This window comes from Amborella trichopoda, chromosome 5 (genome assembly GCF_054954075.1).
Source record: "Amborella trichopoda isolate Santa Cruz 75 chromosome 5, AtrichopodaSantaCruz75HAP2 v2.0, whole genome shotgun sequence".
Classification (NCBI taxonomy): Eukaryota; Viridiplantae; Streptophyta; class Magnoliopsida; order Amborellales; family Amborellaceae; genus Amborella; species Amborella trichopoda.
Genome location: NC_142340.1, coordinates 41536238 through 41560462, shown reverse-complemented (window position 1 = coordinate 41560462; position 24225 = coordinate 41536238). Strand labels below are relative to the sequence as shown.

The 24225-nt window shown below is 33.6% G+C and overlaps 1 protein-coding gene and 1 long non-coding RNA gene across 4 annotated transcripts; one reads left to right on the top strand and one right to left on the bottom strand.

Annotated features, from left to right (window-relative positions):
* Positions 1–2799: 2799 nt before the first annotated feature.
* On the bottom strand, positions 2800–18028 carry LOC110006438 (uncharacterized). 3 transcript variants are annotated; one of them, XR_016055422.1, is made up of 5 exons: positions 17866–18028; positions 17634–17780; positions 15723–16000; positions 3556–4450; positions 2800–3031 (listed from the first exon to the last, which is right to left on the bottom strand). It is a non-coding gene; the product is annotated as an uncharacterized LOC110006438 (long non-coding RNA). The 3 variants fall into 3 exon arrangements; XR_002279403.2 differs by lacking the exons at positions 2800–3031; positions 15723–16000 and having other exon boundaries at positions 3557–4450; positions 17866–18020; XR_016055421.1 differs by lacking the exons at positions 2800–3031; positions 3556–4450 and having other exon boundaries at positions 15487–16000; positions 17866–18013.
* Positions 3597–4865, top strand: LOC110006437 (hypothetical protein). The gene is made up of 2 exons (XM_020661823.2): positions 3597–3742; positions 3823–4865. Exons 1-2 carry the CDS (start codon positions 3644–3646, stop codon positions 4483–4485), a joined length of 762 nt encoding a protein of 253 aa, XP_020517482.2. The 5' UTR covers positions 3597–3643; the 3' UTR covers positions 4486–4865.
* Positions 18029–24225: the final 6197 nt, after the last annotated feature.

The following is a 24225-nucleotide window of genomic DNA, read 5'->3' as shown; positions in this document are numbered from 1 at the left end:
TTTACCTTACCCACACCTCTCTTTCCACCCACCAAAATAGGGGCTCAGGCACAAAGTGCGGTCTAGCTGTAACGCTCTGGCATAGTGTAAAGTACGATTTGGAAATAGGGCTCCAGTACTATGTAAAGTGTGGTCTGATAGTAGGGTTCGGACACTGTATAAAGTGGGGTTCGACAATTGAAAAAGGAGGTCCAGTAGTTGTAAAGGGTGGTCCGACAGTTGCAAACTGCAGTTGCGCAGTCGTAAAGCGCGGTCTGGCAGTTGCAAATAGTGATCCGACAGTTACAAAAGGCCGTCTGGCTCTTGTGCATTCCGACAATGTGATAGTACCTTTCGGTAATATACGGGTCCAAAAGTCAACGTCAAATCTGACCAAAATGATTTTTGTATGGGAAGCGCAATTCTATAAAAAAAAGAAAACTTTTTCTTGGGGGTATGTATATAAGAAAGTCCAAAATAATTTTTGTATATGGGAAGGGTATTTTCGTAAAAAAAAAAGAAACTTTTTTCCGTGGGAGTATTTGCATAGAAAGTTTTTTCTTGGGAAAAAAGTGAGAGAAAAAATTTGGTTGGGTGTAAGTTGTATAAAAAGTATAGGCTTCGAGTTATTTTGTAATTTATTTGTTTGAAAAATCGTCATTGACCACGTTTGCCTATGACGTAATGGCTAATACATAGACTTTGAGATGGGCAGACCGCCGGGATGACTCCTAATTTCAAAAGAACAACATTAATCTATACTTTATCGTCATCCTCCATCTGAAATGTCAATGTGAGAAGTTGATGCACGCGCTAAATGCGAAGTTCCCCATAAAGAGTCGAGATAAACGTCAGAGTAGATAAGAAAACTATAGGATTTTGTGCTTTTCTCGGAGTAAAATGCACATTTGATCCCTCAGGAAAAACCCAACAAAGGAACAATTTTATTACCTGAATATTTATTATGTAAAGTAATCAACCCAGCTTAACGACGTTAAAAAAAACAAAAACAAAAACAAAAACAAAAAGAAGAGAGAGAGAAATTTGTAAAAAATGTACTTAAAAGTTGAACTATTTAACAATTTATTTTAGGTATATATGGATTTGTTTACAAAGACACCATTTATCTTTTATATATATATATATATATATATATATATATATATATATATATATATATAGGTGTGGTTTCTACAAGGTTGCAACTTTAAACAATCTAATTAAGGTGTGCCTCCAAACTTTATCATAACATGTATTTTTGTTGTTAAAAATTTGTAAGATTATCTGAAAATCTATTTTCATATTTAATTATAAAATTTTAAACTCTAAAAATGGTTAAAATCAAGTAGATCTATAAACATATGAAAATCTTGAAAATAGACAGTCTAGATAATGTGTTGCAAGATGCACTATTTCTAGGACTCAAAATCTTTTTTTTTTCATATTCATATATTTCGATATCAAGACGATCAATTAGAGAGCTTTTCAACATTAAAACAACTTTTTTCGATGGATTTTTGAGGTACATATGTAGTTCTCCATTTTAAGGTTGCAACCTTATATAAACTTTCTATATATATATATATATATATATATATATATATATATATATATGAAAAGTTTATATATCAAAACGTGTATTTTGTAACGCATTTTTAGGCCGTCAATTTTGCAGATCTTCAAGTTTTCATAGAGCTGCCGATCAACACCATTTTTAAAACTTTAAACTTTATAAATAAACCTTTGTGAACTTTAGAATGTAGAATTAAAGATGCACCGCAAAAATCCATCATAAAAGGTTTTTTAGATGTTGGAAAACTCTCTAATTGATTATCTCAACATCGAGATGTATGAATATGAAAAGAAAAAAAGATTTCGAGTCCGTGAAATAGTGTATTTTGAAACATATTATCTAGACAGTCCATTTTCAAGATTTTCATGTATTTATAGATCAACTTGATTTGAACCATTTTTAGAGTTTAAAATTTTATAATTAGAGATGAGAATAAATTCTCAAGCCATCCTAGAAATTTTTGATATCAAAATTACATTTATGATAAATTTTAGAGGTGCGCTTTAATTGGATTGTTTAAGATTCCAACCTTATATATATATATATATATATATATATATATATATATATATATATATATATATATATATATATATATATATATGTAAAAAGTTTATATCAAGATGCAACGTTATAATGTATAATTGCGGATGCACCTCCAAAATCCATCGGAAAAAGTAATATTAATGTTGAAAAATCCTTTGATTGATCATCTGGACATCGAGATGTACTACCATAAAAAATAAAAAGATTTTAAGTATAAGAAATGGTGCATTTTATAACATATTCTTTACACCGTCCATTTTCAAGATTTTCATATATTTATAGATCTACTTGATTTTAACCATTTTTTAAATTTAAAATTTTATAATTAGATATAAAAATAAATTTTGAGATATAAGATATAAGAACATTTTATAATTAGATATAAGAACATTTTACATCAAAATTACATATCATGATAAAATTTGAAAGTGAACTTTACCTAAACACCTACTGATGCATCCATATGCAAACTGCACCCTCTGTTTCTTTCTCTCTCTCTCTCTCTCTCTCTCTCTATATATATATATATATATATATATATATATATATATATATATATATATATATATATATATATATATATATATATATATATATATATATATATATATATATATATATATATATATATATATATATATATATATATGCAAACACTCAATATCCAAAGAGAACTATAACATTTTGTGCTTCACCTGGGACAAAATGTACATTTGTGCTTCACGTGGGACAAAATGTACAATTTGTGCTTCACCTGGGAAAACCCAACACAGGAATATTTTTTGGACCCTGTCCATAGAGGGCGGGGCACAGTGTATATGCCAAAGAGAGGGCATGCACAGATTCAATCACTCTCTCCCGGCTTTCTGTTCGGTTAGTCGCCTGAGTACTTCCACATAGTTAACAGCTTGTTTGAGGAACCTACCCACCAACCTGAATTAAAATTGGAAAATTGAAATGGCACCCTGAATTTATCTACATGAAAAAACTCACGTCCAAGGATTGAACAAGAATCCGATCAATTAGATGTTCATGTTTAAAACTGAAAATCAACCTTCTTTTTTTTTTCCCCGAAAATAATGGTTAATGATTCTAGACTATATCCCAGAATTTTCTTAAAAGGAAAAAAATAACAAAAGCACATTTGGTTCGCGTGAAACATTTCATAGCAAAATAATTTTTTTTTACGGTCAAGTGTGAGAATATTTTCATATCAATTAGTCTTATTGCATCTTTTCATACCAATTGGTAATTAATTGATGTAAAAATATTTTCACACTTGACTACATGAAAAAAAAATTTTCACATGAAAATATTTTTTAAAAACATTTTCACGTGAACCAAACGTGAAAGTCTTTTCTCTAAAGGGTATGTGTACAATTCACACTCTCGGGGCCAAAGTACATGTGTCCAAACCTTCGAAAAAAAAAAAGCAAAAAATAAGTATTGGTACCTACATATAAAAAGACTGGGAGCTCCACCAAACCCCCCCACTTCTTCACAATCTAACACAACAGAGTCTTGAGATTCTTAACACAGGATATAATGGCTTCGGTTTTCACTAATCTTCGCACCTTCTTCCATTCTTTTTCAGCTGTTCTCATCCATGCGTGGTGCCATTTTTTCTCTACTCCACAAGAACAGGTATTGACAAAATTCAATCTTGTTCTCTCTCTCTCTCTTTCTCTCTCTCTCTTCAATCTCTTCTCTCCCTCTTTTTGCAGGAGGATGAGTCCACTACACAACCAGATTCCACCAATTCGAGCCCCAAAACCAAAGGATTCAGAAGCCATGATGCATTTCCTGATGATGATCTGACAACCCAGATTTTAGCCACCACATCTAACCCCTCAGCTAAGTGCAAGCCTCCGAACTGCGCCGACAACCACCACAATTTTGGGTCAGACTCCGTCAAATCGTCCCCAGAATCTGGACCATTTTCTCCTGAATCTACCAACCAAATGCGTGCTCCGGTAGACATAAAGCCCACATACAAAGCTATAGCCCCCTTGGCCGTAGCCATGGCACCATCCACCTTTGCCTTGGCCATGAGACTTCCACTTAAATCTAACCAGATATATGTCTTAGCTGCACTACTGAATATTTACCTGGTCATTTTTATGATATCAGTGGAGCTTGTTGTTCTTATAGTCTTCATCCCCCATTCCGTTACAGGCATGGTGGTCATGAAGGGCCTCCTAGGTCTTGGAATAGGCCTTTTTGCCGTGGCTTTCCCACTTCAAGTGCTGCTTTCTCTGCCGCATAACATATCCTGGCTCGTCGGCCTGCTTTGTGGGGTAGCTGTTTTCATGGCTGCCTTCTTATTCTATCTCACTATGAAGGTCCAAGGAGCTGCCAAAGAAGAGAGAGAGAATATAGAGGTATGAGAGAGAGAGAGTTAGTGTGTGGGAGAGGGTGTTTCCAGCATTAAGTTTTATGTGAGTGCAGTGTGAAGACACTTGATAGACTTTATCATCTGTGTTCTTCATCTATGTGTTCTATATGCTGGAGAGAGAGAGAGAAAGAGAGAGAGGGGGCGAGAGAGTGAGAGAGGTGTTTCCAGCTTTTAAGTGCTGTTTGAGTGCAGTGTGAAGACTCTTGATAGACTTTATCATCCATGTTTTACATCTATGTTTTCTATATGCTGGAGTGCTTAGAATAAGTTGGACTGTTGGTTTGAGCACAGTGAAATCTATGATTTCCTGGCTTCCATGTGTGTTACTTTATGTGTGTTGAAATCTATGAATTCTTAGGTATATTGTCGAACTATGCAAATCTTTGTGTTTTGCTTCTTTTTAATTTCTGCATTATTTTTCTCTCTTTTAATATTTTTCTCTTATCCTCTTCATATCTTCTTATGTTTGTAGTCTGTTACAGCAAAAGAGCAATAATTTCAATATTCTTAAATGGAATTAAGGCTCATATCAAGAGATAAGCTCTCTGCACCCCCAACAAATACTTGGACATTGATATAAGATTAAAGCCACCGATTAAATGCTACCATGGGAACATATTGTTTGTACACTCCCTCCGGTAAAATCATATTTAGAGTTAGGGTGACAAAATACTCTCAAATTTTATGTATGGTCAGATCTGTGTATTTAGTACTAAACTAGATTGCAAAACGTAAGACCTGAAATGATCCTCGGAAGTAGCTCTTTTGCCCAAGTACTAGTGTATAATGTGCGGGAGCATCCTATACGCGCTAAAAAATTAATTGAATGCCTCATTTTCTCTTTTACGTCTCCAAATTGCTTCCAGGTGCCTCATCTACTGCCCCAACACTGCAAGGTTAGAAGAAACTCGACCACAGATTCATGGCTTTTCCTCATTCTATTTATTAGTTTATTATGGGTGTGTTCCTTGATGTAGAAAGGCTTTGCTCTGCTGGTTATTTTTGAACTGCAGGATCAAGAGCTGCATCTGCAATGTTCACATTCAAAACCCTAGATATAACTGCAGTCCAGTTGTCCAATTACCACTCTAACTTTATAGCTCCCTGAGACTCTCACACTCTCTCTAAAACCCTCGGCGCCTAAGCTTCTCCCGATAAAACTCATCTAAACCCCTCTCTTTCTCTCTCTCTCTCTCTCTCTCTCTCATTCATGAAGCTCTCTCTTGCCACTGGTTATGATTCTATGGACCTATCTATCTAGTCTCAGTTGAAGCTCTCTCTCTCTCTCATCTCATGTGAACCTTTCTCTTTTCCCACTCGCTATGGTTCTATGGACCTCCTATCTCTCTACCCTCGACTAAAGCTCGCTCGCACTCTCCCTCACTCTCTCTCCCCCTACCTCTCACAATTATTATTAAAAAATATTTGTATTATTTTGTTTAGAGGAAAGTTTCCTTGGTGTTTTATAGGGTTCGATTTCTTTGATTAAGTAGTTGTTACCTTTTTCTTTTTAGTAACTTTAGCTAGGGTTTTGGCCAGGAGATATCTTTGGAAGGGAAAATTGACTGGACTTACATCATACAAAGATGGTAAGCACATGAGATATTTCGACAGTTCAACGTACTAGGCCAATAGAGTTGTAAAAATCGAAGGTACCTCGCCATAGAGATAAAACAGAGAAGGGTTTAGTTGATTAGATTTTGATGAGGTCAGAGTATATCTTGATGAGAGCCAAGGGACTGTGAGATCCTTATATATGATGATTGGCCTTTAGAGACTGGGTTAAAACCTTATCTTAGTATCACAACACGATATGTACATAGATAACCATAGTTTGATAGTGATCCACCATTGATGGTGAAGCATGTGCAAGTGTGAGAGATTACCCCTATGCACCATAAGGTCGTAGTTGCATCATGGTCTGAGGGACCATAGTTTTGTCTCTAGGAGAAAACCTGAAATCCACATACTGGGATTATATCCCCTAGCCCATTGGCGGACTTATGCAGTCCAATCAGGAGTCGCTATAGTGGACTGTGGGTCATGAAAACTGCTAAGTCAGTTTAAGAAAGCTAGTGTGGATTGTGGTTCATTGTTGAAGGTGGAGTACTCCAGTATATTGATAATTCCTACCTATACGGATCCAATTTCTATCAAAATTAATTAGTTTTAATTAATTTTATATTATATGTGTTTTTTAGAATACTTATTGGAATTTTTGTGATTATCTTGATATTTTAATTTTGTCATTTGAATTTATAATATAAATAAAATCAATTATCAATGTTTTAATAAACAAGAGAAATAAAGTTCTATTTCTAAATATTCTAAAATCAAATTAATTTTTAATAAATACATGGGGGACCCACCATAAGGAGTGAGACCCACCTTAAATTAAATACATGGGAATTTGCATGGAGACCTCCAATGGTCACCGTGGGAGGCACACCCCACTCTAAGGGTGTTGCTTTCTATTTTTATTTGCCATGAAGTTCATGACATCCAAATTGAGTTTTATCTTTTGGGAAGTTTTAAATTGAAAGAAGGTTGAAAATTCAAGATGACAAGTGTAAGAGAATTTTATACAAGATTGTATAAATAAGGAATGAATATTCATAAAAGAGAAGTCAGAGAAGTATTTTCTTTATTTACGTATTTGATGGGAATAAGGTTCTAGCATCTTTTTTGAATCTTGATATTGGATCTAAGAAATGGATGACTCAAATCTCTTATTCCACAAGTCTCTTTAGATTGATGGTCAATATTTGACCCTACGAATTGAGGCAAACCCAACAGCATAAAAAAAGCTATAAAAAGGTGACTCTTCCCTTTTACCAAATCTCTATACCTCGTCTCTCTTCTCTCTCTCTCTCTCTCTCTCTCTCTCTCTCTCTTTCTCTCTTTCTCTCAAAAGATTTATCTAAAAGGGGGCACGCCCCAACCTAGGATTTCTCTCTCTGTCTTCCTAAGTTAACAAGAGGGGTACACACCAACCTAGCAATATCTCTCTCTCTCAAGCAAACCTAAGGGGCACCCCCTACCTAGTATCTATGTCTCTAGAGTTTATAAAGGAGCACACTCGATGCTATGATTGGTTCTTGATTTGTGGGTAGTAAAGTGGAGCATCCCCTAGTTAGTAGATCTCTTCCTCCCTTTTTGATTTCTATCTCTCATCACTTGAGCAAGACTAAGGCATTGAGGTATTAGATAATTGGTTCTAGATCGAGATCTATATGCATTTGAGAGAGTTTTGCTATAAGTAGGAGAATCAAGAGATTGATCATAGATCCCGAGAACCATCAGAATGAAGAGACTCGGCGTGAGCTGTACTAAGCCCGGTTGAAGTAATCTCCGACAATTTTAATTATTTAAATTTTATTTTTATGTTGTGCTCTTCTATTCCCATAAAGCAATGAGTTAAAGTTTTTATTCAAGGAATTATATTCAATAGTGGTAGTAAGTGAGTGGTCTTGCGATTGGACATTGTGAGTGGTCTTACCGGTGTAACAATAAGAAAAATAAGAAAATGCTTAATTTATATACACTGAATGCATAGTCCAACTTTTCAAATAGATCATGAGTTTGATCTTATCTTGTGCTTTTTTTGGCTTTTTATTTCTTTTCCCCTATAAATTAGGCCCCTAATTTTATCTTGTTTCTTAATTTTATTGATTCATGGTTTCACTTTCGTTTTTTTTCTTGTAGAGATCGTAGCCTCACATGGTTGGATGTTTAATGTTTTAGAGAATTTTTCGTGATTTGCACCTTGGTGAAGTTTGACTTATAAACTAATTCCAAAAAAATAATTGGAATAAAATAGATTTTGGCTTTATGGCGAGGTCAGGCTCGTTACTAAACACAAAGGTTTCAAGCCCAAACCAGCCCTAGCCTTAAAGCAGTTTGGGGTGGGCTCGGCTAGTCTTGGACTATTTCCACTATCTCTACAAAGGAATTCACATTTTTGTCTTAATATAGTACTTGACGTAAAATTAATATGCTGTGGTTTTTGGCGGGTGTCGACACACCAAAAATATGACACTCAAACGTTAATTTTTAGGTTGGTGTTCGAAATGTCCTCACTATATAGAAAACAAACACTTGCCGTTGTCCTTGTGACGTAGGAAGGACCCAATTATGACCATTTGTTTTGCTAAGAAAATTATGTAATCAACATGGAATGTATAATCAATATGTATGGGAAAGCAAGGTATAGTATCTTGTATTTTATGTTCTTGTATTTTACAAGAACAAAGGAGACAAATATAGTTGTACAAACTATTGAGGGATCAAGCTTATGAGTCATACTCTGAAGCTCTGAAAAAAGTCATTGAGCAACGACTAAGGCATGAAACCAGTATATATGAAAACCAATTTGGTTTTATGCCATGAAGGTAAACAACTAAATGTATTTTCCTACTTAGGCAACTGATTGAGACGTTTAGGGCGAAGAGAAAAGACCTCCACATGGTCTTTATTGATCTAGAGAAAACTTATGATAGAGTACCTTGATATTTGATTTGGTGAGTGTTAAAAAAAAAAGGTGCCTCTAGCCACTACATCGATTTGATAAAAGATATGTCAGATAGAGCGCTAACTAGTGTACAAAGAACTAGTGGAGTGACGAGCGAGTTTTCATTGACAATAGGTCTACATCAAGGTCAACATTGAGCCTGTACCTCTTTGTTTTAGTTATGGATGAATTTACCAAGCACCTACAAGATGAGGTATCGTAGTACATGTTGTTCGCAGATGATAGTTTTGATTGATGAGACCCGAAATCATATCAACAAAAAATTAGAATTTTGGAGGGATGCTCTAGAATCTAAAGGATTTTAAATTAGTTGAACTACGATAGAGTACATGGAAGGCAAGTGTACTATTAATAGGAGTAGAAGTGAGAAGTAATCAAGATTGACCACCATGAAGTACAAAAGAGACCGCACTTTCAAAATCTTAGATCGATGATTCATGAAAATAGAAAGATCGACGAAGATGTCGTACACAGAATTAGAACTAGGTAGGCGAAGTGGAGATGTGCAACTGGATTTTTATGTGATCTCCACATACTAATGAGGAAGAAGGGTAAGTTCTATATGATAGTGGTGAGACCATCTTTGCTCTATGGGGCGGAATGTTGAGCGGACAAAAACAATATACTTATAAAATAAATGTAGCGGAAATGAGGATGTTGAGATGGATGAGTGACAAAACAAGAAATAATAGAATTCGAAATGTACCTATTCGAGAGAATTTAAGCGTGGTACCAATAAACAATAAAATACGAGAGAGTAGACTTAGCTAGACTGGCCATGTGCGGCGACGGCCAAGTACAACACTGTTAGGAGGTACGAGTTAGTTCAAGTGGAAGGACTGAAAAGGGCAAAAGGTAGGCCCAAAAAGACGTAGTTGGAAATAGTTTGCAAAATATGAGGACTTATGGCCTCATTGAGGATATGACATTTACTAGAGCAGAATGGAGAACTAAGATTCATATAGTCGACCCCAATTAATTAAAAAAAGGATAAAATGATGATGATTAATGTCATATATATATATATATATATATATATATATATATATATATATATATATATATATATATATATATATATATATATATATATATATATATATATATATATATATATATATATATATATATATATATATATATATATATATATATATATATATATATATATATATGTTGGACACAATTTCTATGTTGCCAGCTCGCATATAGATCATGAATATGAAAAAGTAAAATACAGTTGAATACTTAAAGGAAAAAGTTTATATATGGTTGCAAACTTAAAATGTAGAATTATAGATGCACTAAAAAATCCATCAAAAAATGTTTTTTTAATGTTGAAAAAACCCATAAATAATCATTTCAACATCAAGATGTAGGAATATGAAAATAGCAAAGATTTTGAGTCCCAAAAATAGTGCATCTTATAACATATTATCTAGACCGTCCATTTTCAAGATTTTCATATACTTATAGATCTATTTGATTTTGACCATTTTGGGAGTTTAAAATTTTATAATTAGCTTAAAAATTAGATTTTCAAATAATCCTAAGAATTTTTTACACTAAAATTACATGTTAAGACAAAATTTGGAGGTGCGCCTTAATTAGATTGTTTAAGGTTGCAACCTTATAGAAACCACACCAATACTTAAATTAATAATTGTACTAAAAAAACATCTGGACCGTTAGTCACACTTGTTTTTAGATGGACCACCTATTTACATCCATCTTTGAGATGGATACTTTATACCTCTGGACCGTATATTGTAGAAATGCAGCCCGTATGAAACAATTTTCAATAAAGGTTTATATTGTAGAGATTGATTAATACACAGAGAGCCTTCTTAGAGAAACGAAATACTCTATCATAGTATCAGACTTACAAACTAACAAAGAATTATCTCCATTACTATGAAAGTTTATTCCCATAATCCAATATAAGAAAATGTACTATCATTTTAATAAAAAAATTAAAAAAAATGCTCATATTTTGAACAACACAACATAACTGAACTCAATTTTATTGAACAACACTTGTAACCTAACCAAAAATATATAAAAGCAAAAAGAAATTTATTGAAGATCAAGCATTTTGTTAAAGATGAACACCCACCAAACAATATCAAATACCATACATACATGACATTTTCTTATTTTAAATGTATTTTAGTAGATACCTTAAGTCACGAAAGTTCATGTAAAGGATTTATAGGAGTACTTGAGGACAGAGAGTTCCCATTAAATAATTTTATATGCATGAAAAAAATGCCAAGGTTTTATAAGAGTCCTTGAGGACAGAGAGTTCCCATTAAATAATTTCATATCCATGCAAAAAAATTCCAAAGCCAGCATATAGCTACGACATTCTTTTTTTTGGGTAGTTTGGCGGAATCGAACTTGAGATCTAACGCTGCTAGATTTAAGCTGCTAACCACCCATGCCCAAATCTGATTCCTGAATAGAGGTATGGTAATTACACAAAGAGCAACTATTGCCTAACATCACACGAACTTCAAATGCACATGAATTCTCATCCCATATAATATCAAGCCAAAAAGATTATAGGCTTATGTAGGAGCATATCTTATATTCATTTCCACGGGAAAAGCCTTGACCTAGAGAATAGCCAGGGTTTCAAATTTTGAATTTTAAGGATAGAACTGCCTCAACCTAGTGAGCAACCTCTCTCTCTACATTCATTTTTGTTGTAGACAATAATGTAATAAAGTCGAAGAAAAGAGTTTATATTAGCATGTAACCTAGTATTGTTAAAGCAAGGTGTACCTAAAAAATACTTTGAAGATAGTATTCTAACTTTGGAGATCCCTCAAGTTGATCATCTTGACATCGAGATATGTGGATATGAAGGAAAAAAGATTTCAATTCTTAAAAATAGTGCATTTTGTAACAAGTTATCTGGACCATCTATCTTCAAGATTTATAAGTGTTTATGGAACTACTTGATCTATACCAGTTTAAAATTTAAATTGTTATAATTAGAGATAAAAAATAAATTTTCAAGCTATCTTAAGGTTTATGACACCAAAACTAAATCTCCAAGCAGATTTCAGGCCATACTTCTGGAGCATAAAGAGGGCACCTCATACAAACCTCACCCAAATTGAAAGAGGCAACATAATTTTAAAATAACCAGTTCTTGGTGTTTAGGAGTTCAACAGTCTTCTCTTTTTAAATAAACATATGTTGATTCTAAAGGGGATCACAAAATTTCTAACAAAAAAATCCTCCAATGTAAGTTTTCTACTTGACAATTATATTCTGTTCTCCCTTGAGTGTATGATATACACACTTTACAATCAATCTCGAACAGTAACCATAGTATAACAAGATGGTAACGTGTTTTTTAAAACCCACATCCAGCATGTATGTTAATTTTATTTTTACAACCCACAATAACCTTAATTTTTACAACCCACAACCAACACTAAGCTTAATTACATTTTTGTTAATTTTATTTTTAGAGTATGGTAGAATTCTTAATTTTATTTATTAGGGTTAACTATTAAAAATAGGATTTTTGGGTTTAGTTTGATAAAGTCTAATTTTACGATGTATGTTTTACTTAGAAAACTTAAGTCCGTGTTTTTTATGGCCAAATCTCGGTCTTTTGAAAGAGTTGGTCATCATTTATATTCTAAGAAATATCCAAATCTTTGTCTTCTTGTAATTTTCTTCATGATTTTTATTTATCTCTAAAACACAGATATTTTTTCTGGGTATTAGTCACCGGTAATTTTATACTGCGTCACAAATTGAGGGTATGGCCCTCATACAGTGACATGATGGAACATAATTTGTCTAGCAGTCCACAAATAAATCTTGATGTTCTTGAATATCTTTTTTTTTTTTAATTTGGGAGCTTTATATTGGTTGTTAGACATGGTTGATCTTCTCTTCTAATTGACTTTTCTTGTTAGGTTTCTTATCAAGAAAGTCCATAACTTATATAGTAGAATTGAAGGCTATCATGTGCTTCAATCGCTTAGGAGCCCATGTATCGTGGCAAGTGATCCTAATAATAGTTACCAAGAGCGCCCAACTAGGGTGGCGCTCCCCCTCGGGGACCTAACTCCAGCGCTTTGTGGTCGGGATCTCATTTGGAATCCGTTTCCAACATTTTGGGAGCTTGCTCTTATTTTTAGGATTCTCGACCCCATTCACAACGGAGCTCGCGCCTAGCACGGACCCGCTCCCACTATGCCAAGAAATGCGTTCTCGAACAAATTAGATCCCCGCTGCCAGAATATTAAGATCACGATCCCTACGTTCTCAGAACTCCATCCTTAGGGAGGATCCCACCATGAACAAAAATATAGCCATCCACCATTAAAATAGTAGGGTTATCAGCTAAAAAATACGTAAAAATTGGGCCCCCAAGACTTAAAGCAGCTATTCTCGCCCTAATTCCAGATGGGTAATTTTTGGGTACTCCATTAAAAATGTTAATTTACTTTTCAAATCTTTTACAAAGGTTTTTCATTTGAACTCCTATAGAAAACCATTCACCCTAACTCTTGATTTCGTTAATGTCAACTTTTATAACATACTTGAAATCTCCAGGTATATTCAAGCTTTCATGGTTTCCTTGTAAAATTAACAACTTCCCATTTGATGTCTTTGCGTCTTGCTTGAGTTTTTTTTTTTTTAAAATGGAGCTTGAACTCTTCTCCCCCTCTGTCAAGGATATCACCAACCTTCACAACCATGGAGTTGCCTGCAATCTAATTCATAGTTTTTCATTGAAGAATTTAGCTATTTTCAGAGTTGTTTGGCCTTTTGGAGATTATCATAGAGGTCCCCAACTGCTAGCAAGCGAGGTTGAGTTGGGTATGCAGTTTTTTGTTGCTGTTGTGCTTTCTGAGGAGAGAGAAAGAGTCCACTCAGTATGAAGTTAGAGAGAGACAGAGCGCGATTTGGCAGATGGATCCATCGGATTAGGGCTGCGGAGGTTGAAGAGGTAGTGATTGTCTTGTCGAGAGAGAGAGAGAGAGAGAGAGAGAGAGAGAGAGAGAGAGAGAGAGAGAGAGAGAGAGAGAGAGAGAGAGAGAGAGAGAGAGAGAGAGAGAGAGAGAGGGAGAGCGAGAGAGAAAACAGGTGGAGATTGGCTCCAAGTTAAGCGGAACGCCATCCAACCTTGAATGGAGCTCGATCAATTCTTAATAGGAACGCATTTTTCTTAGATGGGGGCACGACTCAACTTTAAATGGGATTCTCTTCCTGTTGTCAATGGGATCGCGATCCTAATGAGCATGGGAATATGATCCCATTTTACATGGAATGCTTTCCCGTTAAATAAGGACTCGATCCCAATGTATCAGGAACACGCTTTCTATTCATACGGGATCTCGATCTGCAACTTTTACTCATACTAGAACTCTCCCCCTGAGCTTTAGTGGTTTCGGCAGCCTCGATCCGATGCTCCCGCTCCCGCTCCTAGAACCGGAGTCGTTCCTGCTCCCTCCCCCAATAACTATGATCCTAATATATATATATATATATATATATATATATATATATATATATATATATATCTAGGATTCCCATCATCTATAGATGAAAATGAATAGTGATTTCACCTACTCTCATCATCGTCCAAAGTTTATCGTATGGTCACGATTGTTTGGTAGTGTCTCACTTTTTACTTTTTTTACAAATTAGAATGATTTGAAACTTGGTGCGTGTGTACATCTTAATGAGGCGCACCTAATAAATATATATAAAAAATTTCATGAAAATAAATTGACTAAAATACCCCCAAAACATTTTGGGGATATTTTGGTCAATTTATTTCATGTAAAATATTTTTTTGATACTTTTTTTAGATTCGCCTATTCTTTATTAAGACACTTTTCAAATTTTAAGTCATTCTGATTTGTAAACAAAAAATGAAAAATAAACACTACAGAACAATCGGGATCGTGCGATGAACTTTGGATGGTGATGAGGGTATGATAGATCACTGTCTATTTTCTCCTATAGACGTTTTGTAGTATCTTCCATATATATATATATATATATATATATATATAGAATAAATATTTTTAGAATAAAATAGTGGTATTCTATTAGTAGTGAAAAACAATTAATACATCTCATGGGTGATGTCACACACCGTATTGATTATGTCATTGTTCACCATTGTTAATAAATGTTTTTGTTTCTATTAAGAATTTTTAATTTACTCTTGACTAAAATACTCCGAAACAAAAATTTACTATACCATAGAATAAGGGTATATATATATAGGAAAAGTCTTCCTAACGTCTATAGGCGAAAATGAACAGTGATTTCGCCTACCCTCATCACCCTCCAAAGTTCATCACACGGTCACGATTATCAGGTAGTATTTCATTTTTCATTTTTTTCTACAAATTGGAATGACCTGAAATATTTAAAAATTAATTCGTGAAAAAGATTGACCAAAATACCTTTGGTTAATTTTTATTGTAAAATAATTTTTTGATATTTCTTTTAGATTTGCTTATTTTTGATAAATACACACTCCAAATTTCAGATCATTCTGATATATAAAAAAAAAAAATGAAAAGTGAAACACTACCGGACAATTATGACCATATGAATTTTGGACGGTTGCGATTACAACGAAAAAAAAGTATAAGCTTGCAATAAATTGTGCAAAAACATAAACGTGTCTCTCTACTCTTCCCTCCCACCTTTATCCCTACCACCGCCTCTCTTCCTCTCCGACTTCCTGCTCCTTGCGCGCACTCCCTCATACCTGCCCCATCTCCTCTCTTTCTCACTCCTCTATCTCAACCCTTCTCTTCTCTCAAAGGAACCTCTTAGAACCCCAAAATCATCCCATGCTCTTCTCTGCCATCCCTTAATGTCTATAACTAAGGCCCAAAGAAAGCATCCGCAAAGGGTTCATAGAAAACGTGAATGTCAGAGAGAGAATGGGCAGAAGCCAAAAGGTTCATAGAAAACGTGCCTACATAAAATGATTTAACTGTATTAGAAGCTGTATTTGGATCTTATACGAGGAAAAGTTTATATAAAGTTGCAATCATAGAATTACAGATGCACCTCAAAAATCTATCAGAAGGGATGTTTTAATGTTGAAAAACCTTTTAATTGATCATCTCGATATCAAGATGTATAAATATGAAAAAAAAAGTTTTTGAGTCCCATAAATAGTGCATCTTGCAACACATTATCTAAACTGTCTATTTTCAAGATTTTCATATGTCTATAGATCTATTTGATTTTAACAATTTTTGGAATTTAAAATTTTCTAATTAGATATAAAAATAGATTTTAAGATAATTTTAATTTTTTTATAACAAAATTACATATTATGATAAAATTTGGAGGTGCGCCTTAATTGGATTGTTTAAGGTTGCAACCTTATAAATACCGCGCCCAGTTCATATTAACGCTGAGTTGGGTTTATACCTTAGCATTTTTAATTGTGAATCCATTTTGTTTTTTTTCTAATAAATGATTTCACAGTTCAAAGGGGCACATGAATTGTGTTTTTTAGGTAATTGCATATGCCTTGTGTTGTTTTGAAGCATTTGGAGGCCCAATTTGCCGTCTTGACACATGAACTAGATTTGTGAATTCATTTAAACATGGTGACACAGGCACCATTTAGGGGTTTTCTACTCCAATTCACGGAAATATATTGGCAGCTTGTGTTAAATATTCGTCGAGGTATGCTATCTTTGGGGGTGAAGGGCTTGGCTCTACTTGTATGTGATGTGAGATACATAGAGGGGGAAGCTTGCAGGCAGGGGTGGGTTGAGCGCAAGATCAGGTAGAGAGAGATACAGAGATTGAGATCGCTATTGACAGGAGCGTTGGAGAGGCAGAGGAGGGATGAAGGTGGGAAGAGTAGAGAGAGAGAAAGGACTCGGTATGTTCTTTTTTAGGCCCATTTTTTTACTAGCGGTTAATCTTTTCCTATTTTAATTGTAACGGTCGGCGTACGAGCTTGCTAACCACATCTTTTTCCTATATATATATATATATATATATATATATGGATGGATGGAAGAGACTACAAAACACCTATGGACGAAAATGAACAGTATTTTTATCTATAGGTTCGGCGCAGTCTGATTTTTCAGACGGTGTGGATTAAACACCGTCACGGACATAACATGTCCGTGGCGGTCCGTCATGGATATAACATGTCCATGGTGGAATTTTTTTCACGCAAATTTGACGCAATATATATATAGAGACCGCTACAGTCCCCATAAGGTCGGTGGCAGTTTTTAAATGAAACCATCACAACATAGCATGTTAGTGACAAGGGCGAAACAATCTAGCACTTCCTAATATATGCAGGGTGTGGTTTGTACAAGTCGGAGGCCCTAACCAATTCAAGGGAAGCGCTCCTTCAAATAGTGCCAAAACATATTGTTTCAGTATCAAAAATCTTTGTGATGGTCTGAAAACGTATTTTCGTCTTTAATAATAAAATTCCAAAGTTAAAAAATAATGTAAATCTAGCAAATCTGTGAGCACTTGAAAATTAACGATCTAGATAATATTACAAGATGCACTAATTGAAATGTACTGAAAATAAAAAGTTAATAAAAGTTCGCAGTAAATACCCTTTTTACTGCATAGCATATATTAAAGGACCTTTAATCTCTTTTAGTTCAACTTCAAACTTCTTACTCCCTTAACATCTCTCTCTCAGTAAAGGTTAAGAATTTGAACTTTCCACCATTAGCTGTGCTGCAAAGAAGGGAAGCCTCCTTGCAATAACAAATTGAAAGAAAGCGTTATGGAACAATCAATCAAAATTAACAGAAGACAGATAATATTTATCCACCAATGTACCTAAAATGCCAATGTAAAAGCTGCGAAGGTCTCCATTGCTTAGAGTCACAAATGCTTCTCAGGGTTCCAAGTCAAAGCAATTACGAACTGAACTGAAATTTGCAGCCATTGAAGTCTCAATGCAAGGGAACTCATCGGTGGTTCTTATATTTTCAAGGCAAGGGAACTTGCATTGAAGGTTCCGCCTATTTTAAAGTCCTTTTTACTTTTTATAATAAGATGGGCTTTAGTGTGCCCGGCTAGAGCACATTATGTACATACTCCCTCTTACAAAATATCTACTTCGAATTTTTTTTTTTTTTTTTTTTGTAATTTAAAGTTTTGGGATCCTCGTTAGAAGCATTATGTGAGGGGTGCAATTTGTACAAACCCTAGGCTCTAAACAATCAAACTAAAATGCACATTCAAAGAGTGTCAAGAAATGTGGTTTCAATACTGGAAATCTTTGTGATAGCCTTAAAATCTATTTTCATCTCTAATTATAAAATTTCGAGCCTTAAAAATAATGTAGATCGAGAAGATCTATGAATACTTGAAAATCATGAAAATTGACGAACTAAAATTGCATTACAAGATGCAATATTCCCAAAACTTGAAATCCATTTTTTTCTCATGTTCATGCATCTTGATGTCGAGATAATCAATTTGAAGATATTTGAGCATCAAAATAACCTCTTGTAATGAAATTTTTAATGTGCATCCTAATTCGGTAAACCGTTTCCTTCTGTGAGTATTTTGAATAAAAATAAGATTTTCAGTTACATAACATTAAATTTGACTATCTAAAAATTAGATGATCTCTTTCCGGTCTAACTAGGTTATTTTTCCACACATATATATAATGTGCATCTTGTTACTTACTTATTCATTTATTTAACTGATGAAGTTGGTTATTAAGTTGAGGAGGTTCCTACTCCAAAGTTTGAGATCCTGACACTACATCAAGGCTTTAAACAAGGGAGTTAGTGTATGATGTGCTCCTGCAGAAGCATATAATCTTGCAATATCGTTCTTTATAATATGATCCATCTCTAGCAAGTCAACCAATCGTGGTATGGCATTTTTTTGTTATAATATATAATAACATCTATATATATATATATATAAATAAACAAAGAGAGAGAGATGAGGTATACCATTAGAATACCTCATTTTGGATATGTCCAATGGATTAGATTGAATTTGAGTTATCGAATATTAGACAACTATAATTGTTTTTTAGTTTATTTTTTATTTTTAAATATATGCATATAATATTTCATTGAGCTTAGTGGGTTGTTCGAAGAAGTTACATCCCCAATTTTTAAGACATAAAAGTTGCTCTGCGTTTTAGGTGAGGAAGTATTTTTTCATAAAATGATCTATCACTATTATAATATGATCAATAGTCATATCAACGAACTTGCTGTGGCATTTCTCTTGTCATAAAATATAATAACATCAGAGGGTTTGGTAGAGCATCTTCCATTATTTTGTACAAGTCAACAAGAGGGGATCAAGTCTACATTAGACCCCGCGTAAACATGGAGACCAATTCTTTACCTAACTGAGGTTAATGGAAACATATACTCCAATCCATGATCCATAGACCGTAGAAATATATGGTCATGAGCGTCTACCACTGTCCAATCGATGAATGGATGGTGATGGAAGGAGAAATGGACTTCCTGCTTTGTCATCGTATGATATCTCATTGTGGCTCCGGTGGATATCTATCCATTGGTTGTGTCGGCATTGTGATTACGCTTGCAATCTAAGATTTTCAATGGTCATATGGATCACAGTATGTTTTTAAAGAAAAGTATTTGGTGAATGGGCTTACTCATGAGTTCACACCATTAATTCATTTGTGCGTCAGATCCAAAAAATTGGAGCTCCAAAATTGACTTCAAAAGAGTTAAAAAGAATAGTCGAAAGCAATGGTTTAAAAACCGGATCGGTGACCCGGATCGGGCTTTTCAAAAACCGATCCGGATCGGCGAATCGGCGATCCGGATCGGCGAATCGGCGGTCCGGATCGGAATCGGGTGAATAGGTCAGAATAAATCTTCAAAAAAATCCGAAAAAATTATTAAAATTCATTATAAATATTGTTTTTTAGGAATTCAATAAAAAATGAGGGTACTCCATTAAGAATTTTCATGTTTTTGGATGAATATGCGAATATTGATATGTCCTATGTTTGGCAATTTTTTTACCTTTGCTAGCATTAAGAATTGCCACCATCTGTTTTTTTACATTACTAGGGACACTAGTGCATGCAGAAACTTCTCCCTTAACCCCTGCCAAGTGTTGCTTGAACCTATGTACCCCACTACTTATCACTCTTTGACAGTAATTACAAATAATTTTGTCTTTCTTGTTGAGATCAAGTCTGACCCCATGTTGCCATGCAGGGTCTTCTATAGATCTTGACATGATTCAACTGTTTTAAGATGTAAAAAGTTTAAATTAACCTGACAGTTCAAAAAGAAAAATAATCACAATATGTAGTGATAATATGTTGCGGTAGTTCATGTAGTCATATTCGTTGTTATTTGTTATTGCAAAATACCTTTTTTGACAATAATATTTCGTACATATCAATTACAAACATTTAGAATAATACAAAATGCAAGCTCCAAGCATGGCTACAACTCAATTATCAAGAACATACATTTTTTGCATTAAAAAATTAATAATAAAAACAATTCTTCAAAGAGCCGGCTAACATCATTCATTCCAACTTAAAAATCCATGAACAACAAATAAAAAAAATACAGTTTTGTATTGAAAATATAATAACATGCATTTTTTTGCATAAATAATCCATCAACATACAATTTTTTCAACAAAAACTTTAACAATAAAAATTTAAAATATGGTTTAATACCTCATGATAATTAAAACCTTGTCACGATTTTCACATCTTTTCGGAAAATCATCAATTTTCAAAAAATTCGATCATGAAAAAAAAAAAAAAAAAAATTACAGCAAACTCAAACAATAAAAATTAAAAATTAGGTTTAAATGTTTAATACATCATGATAATCAAAACTTTATCACGATTTTCACATCTTTTCGAAAAATCATCATTTTTCAAAAAATTCGATCATGGATAAAAAGAAATAAAAAAAAAAAGTACAGCAAATTTTCAAAAAATTCGATCATGGATTAAAAAAAAAATTAACAAATTTTCAAAAAGTTCGATCATGGATTAAAAAAAAAAATTCATAAATTTTCTAAAAATTCGATAATGGATTACAAAAAATTCGATCATGGATTACATAAAATTCGATCATGGATTACATAAAATTCGATCATGGATTACATAAAATTCGATCATGGATTACAAAAAAAAAAAAAAACATAAAAAAACAAAAAATTCGATCGTGGATTACAAGAACAAAAAAAAACAATTCCATCATGGATTACAAAAAATTCAATCATGGGTTACAAAAAAAAAAAAAACACAAAAAATTCGATCAAGGATTACAAGTAAAAAAAACAAACATTTTGATCATGGATTACAAAAAAGTTGATCATGGATTACAGAAAATTCGATCATGGATTACAAAAAATTCGATCATGGATTACATAAAATTCGATCATGGATTACAAAAAAGTCGATCATGGATTACAGAAAATTCTATCATGGATTACAAGAAATTCGTTCATGGATTACATAAAATTCGATCATGCAGTACAAAAAAAAAAAACAAAAAAAAACAAAAAATTCGATCGTGGATTACTAAAAAAGAAAAAAACAATTACATCATGGATAACAAAAAATTCAATCATAGATTACAAAAAACTCTATCATGGGTTACATAAAAAACAAAAAACAAAAAATTCGATCATGGATTACAAAAAAAAACAAACATTTCGATCATGGATTACAAAACATTCGATCATGGATTACAAAAAATTCTATCATGGGTTACAAAAATAAAAAATAAAAAATAAAATTCGATCATGGATTACAAGAAAAAAAAACAAACATTTTGATCATGGATTACAAAAAATTCGATCATAGATTACAAAAAATTCTATCATGGGCTACAAAAAAAAAAAAAAAAAAAAAAAAAAAAAAAAAAAAAAAAAAAAAAAAAAAAAAATTTGTTCTTCACAGAGTCGTTTTACATAAGCGATTTTAACTCAAAAATTCACCTCCAAGTGAATAAATTACATCCAATTGACTATATTTTCTGATAAACAACAATATAAGGAATCAAAAACCTAAATTTTTAACACATTATTTCTAATATATCATGAAAACAAAATCAAAAGGCGGAAAAAAAAAAAAAAAACAGCGGAATTTTTTTCCCCTGACATCTCACTGTTCATATCAAATTTCTTGCTGTAATTGACCAGATTACGTAAAATTAAAAATTTTAAATCATACTAGACACAATAAAGATTAAAAACCCTAATTATTGAACTCATTTTGTTCAAAATATGCCATGAAATAAATCAAATGGCGGAAAAACAAAAAAACCCAAAGTTCTTACCTGTTTTTGTGAACCGAAGCCTTCAATCTCCAAAAAAGTCTGTTTTTCTCAACGATTTTCACAAATTAGTAACAAAATATTTTGATTCACAGCTTTAAGATCAATATGCCAACAAATTTTGAAAGATTCATGCCCTATTTGGCATGAAATTTCAAAAATGGCGGAAACCCTAAACCCCGAATTTTTCTTGATCCAAAAACAACCAATTTTTCCACCATTAAATCGTTAAAAAAGCTGAATAAAGCTGTTTACAGCCTGAAAAACAGATCACGTGCCGAAAAAAACAAAAAAAGTGATCAAAAAATGACAAATTTGAAAAAAATCCGTGAAGAACACTGTGCAACCCGTGTTCTTCACGGACTCGCCGATTCCGCACAGTGAATCGGCGAGTCACTGTGCGGAATCGTCCGGTTCTCTCTAGAACCGGACGATTCCCGGTTTTTGAACCGATCCGGTCCCTTTTTCGTGAATTTCGAGTCGAACCGGGCGAGTCCGGTTCGACTCGGCGATTTTTAAAACGCTGGTCGAAAGCAATACAAAATAGACCACATTTAGAACTCAAATTTTACTTATTTATTTATTGTTTTCATGTTCATGATCGTACAGTTAGATAATGGACCTGCAAAATTTTGGATTCAAATCCATCCCCAAGAAAGTTTTTGGTGGCTACACTCATTGTAACTGTTGCTCACACTTGAACCCCAACCTATATTAGGAAAGAGATTTTCCTAGAAGTAAAGGAGGATTGCAAAGAATATAACAGTGAGAGATAAAACTATGGTTTTAAACCATTGAATCCAATCTACGCTCGACAAAGTCTGGAGCCAAATCAACTTGGTTGGATTGGCAGAGTTGTAAAACGAACCTTCAAAGCATGTTCATAGATAAGAGAAAGCGAGTCTTCACTTTTATGACGAGGCTAAGTTGGGTCCCACCCCTCTTTGCAAGTCTCGAGTTTGTTTGGCAATTTTTCTTTCTATTATTTTATTATTTTTTATTTTTGGGTATTTCAGTGGTAGAGATGTAACAATGTTTGAAGTCAATTGACAAACACTCAAACCCAAGCCCAATTCCTTGCTGAGCGATTTATCACACTGTGAAATACTGAAATCAAAACAAAACACATGCACATTTAGTATGACGTGCAGAACTATGCGCGCCTTGCATGCATTGAAGCAAACCGGTGCGCTTGGTGTCTCAGTAGAGCTGAAAAGATAATGGATGTCTAAAATGCCATTTGTTAGGATTTAAGAACTCTTTTAGATGCAGAAACAAAAATCTAAAAAAGTTGGATCCCATTACGATCATGTACTTAACTAGTTAGAAACAAAATAAGAAAAGATATAAAGAAGAGAGAGAAAGAACAAGATCGACAAAGAATATACGTGGTTCAACAATAGTGCCTACGTCTACAGATGATAAACAAATATTTCTTTCATAGAAATTACTATGGTTTACTAGAGATTTATAGATTAACTACTTAGCGGTATGAGAAATTTAGAGTACTATATCATTCAAGGTGCCATATTCTTTTTGAATTATTAGATACAGTGGAAACTCTCAGATCCCAAGCCTTAAATTGATTTTTGTTCATCAGTTGCATTCGTCTATTTTATTTATTTCTCTATGGTTTTTAGGCCATTCATCACCAATAAGGGTCACAAAGTCCCTCAGCTCTCATCTAAGCATACTTTGACCTCATCAAGGGTTGGTTAACCTACTAAACCCGTTTCGATTATTGACAAATAGCATTTGCCTGGTATGATCCACAAGAGAACCACACTCTCACTGAGTTTATGTTTTACTACATAAAATGCTCATACAAGCACTCATAATGCCTTTAAAAGCCACTTAAACCCAACATTTGCGC

Coding starts and splice junctions, on each gene's coding strand:
- LOC110006437 (XM_020661823.2), top strand. CDS start 3,644: ATGGCTTCGGTTTTCACTAATCTTCGCACCTTCTTCCATTCTTTTTCA. Junction 3,743..3,822: donor TCTCTACTCCACAAGAACAG/GTATTGACAAAA, acceptor CTCTTTTTGCAG/GAGGATGAGTCCACTACACA.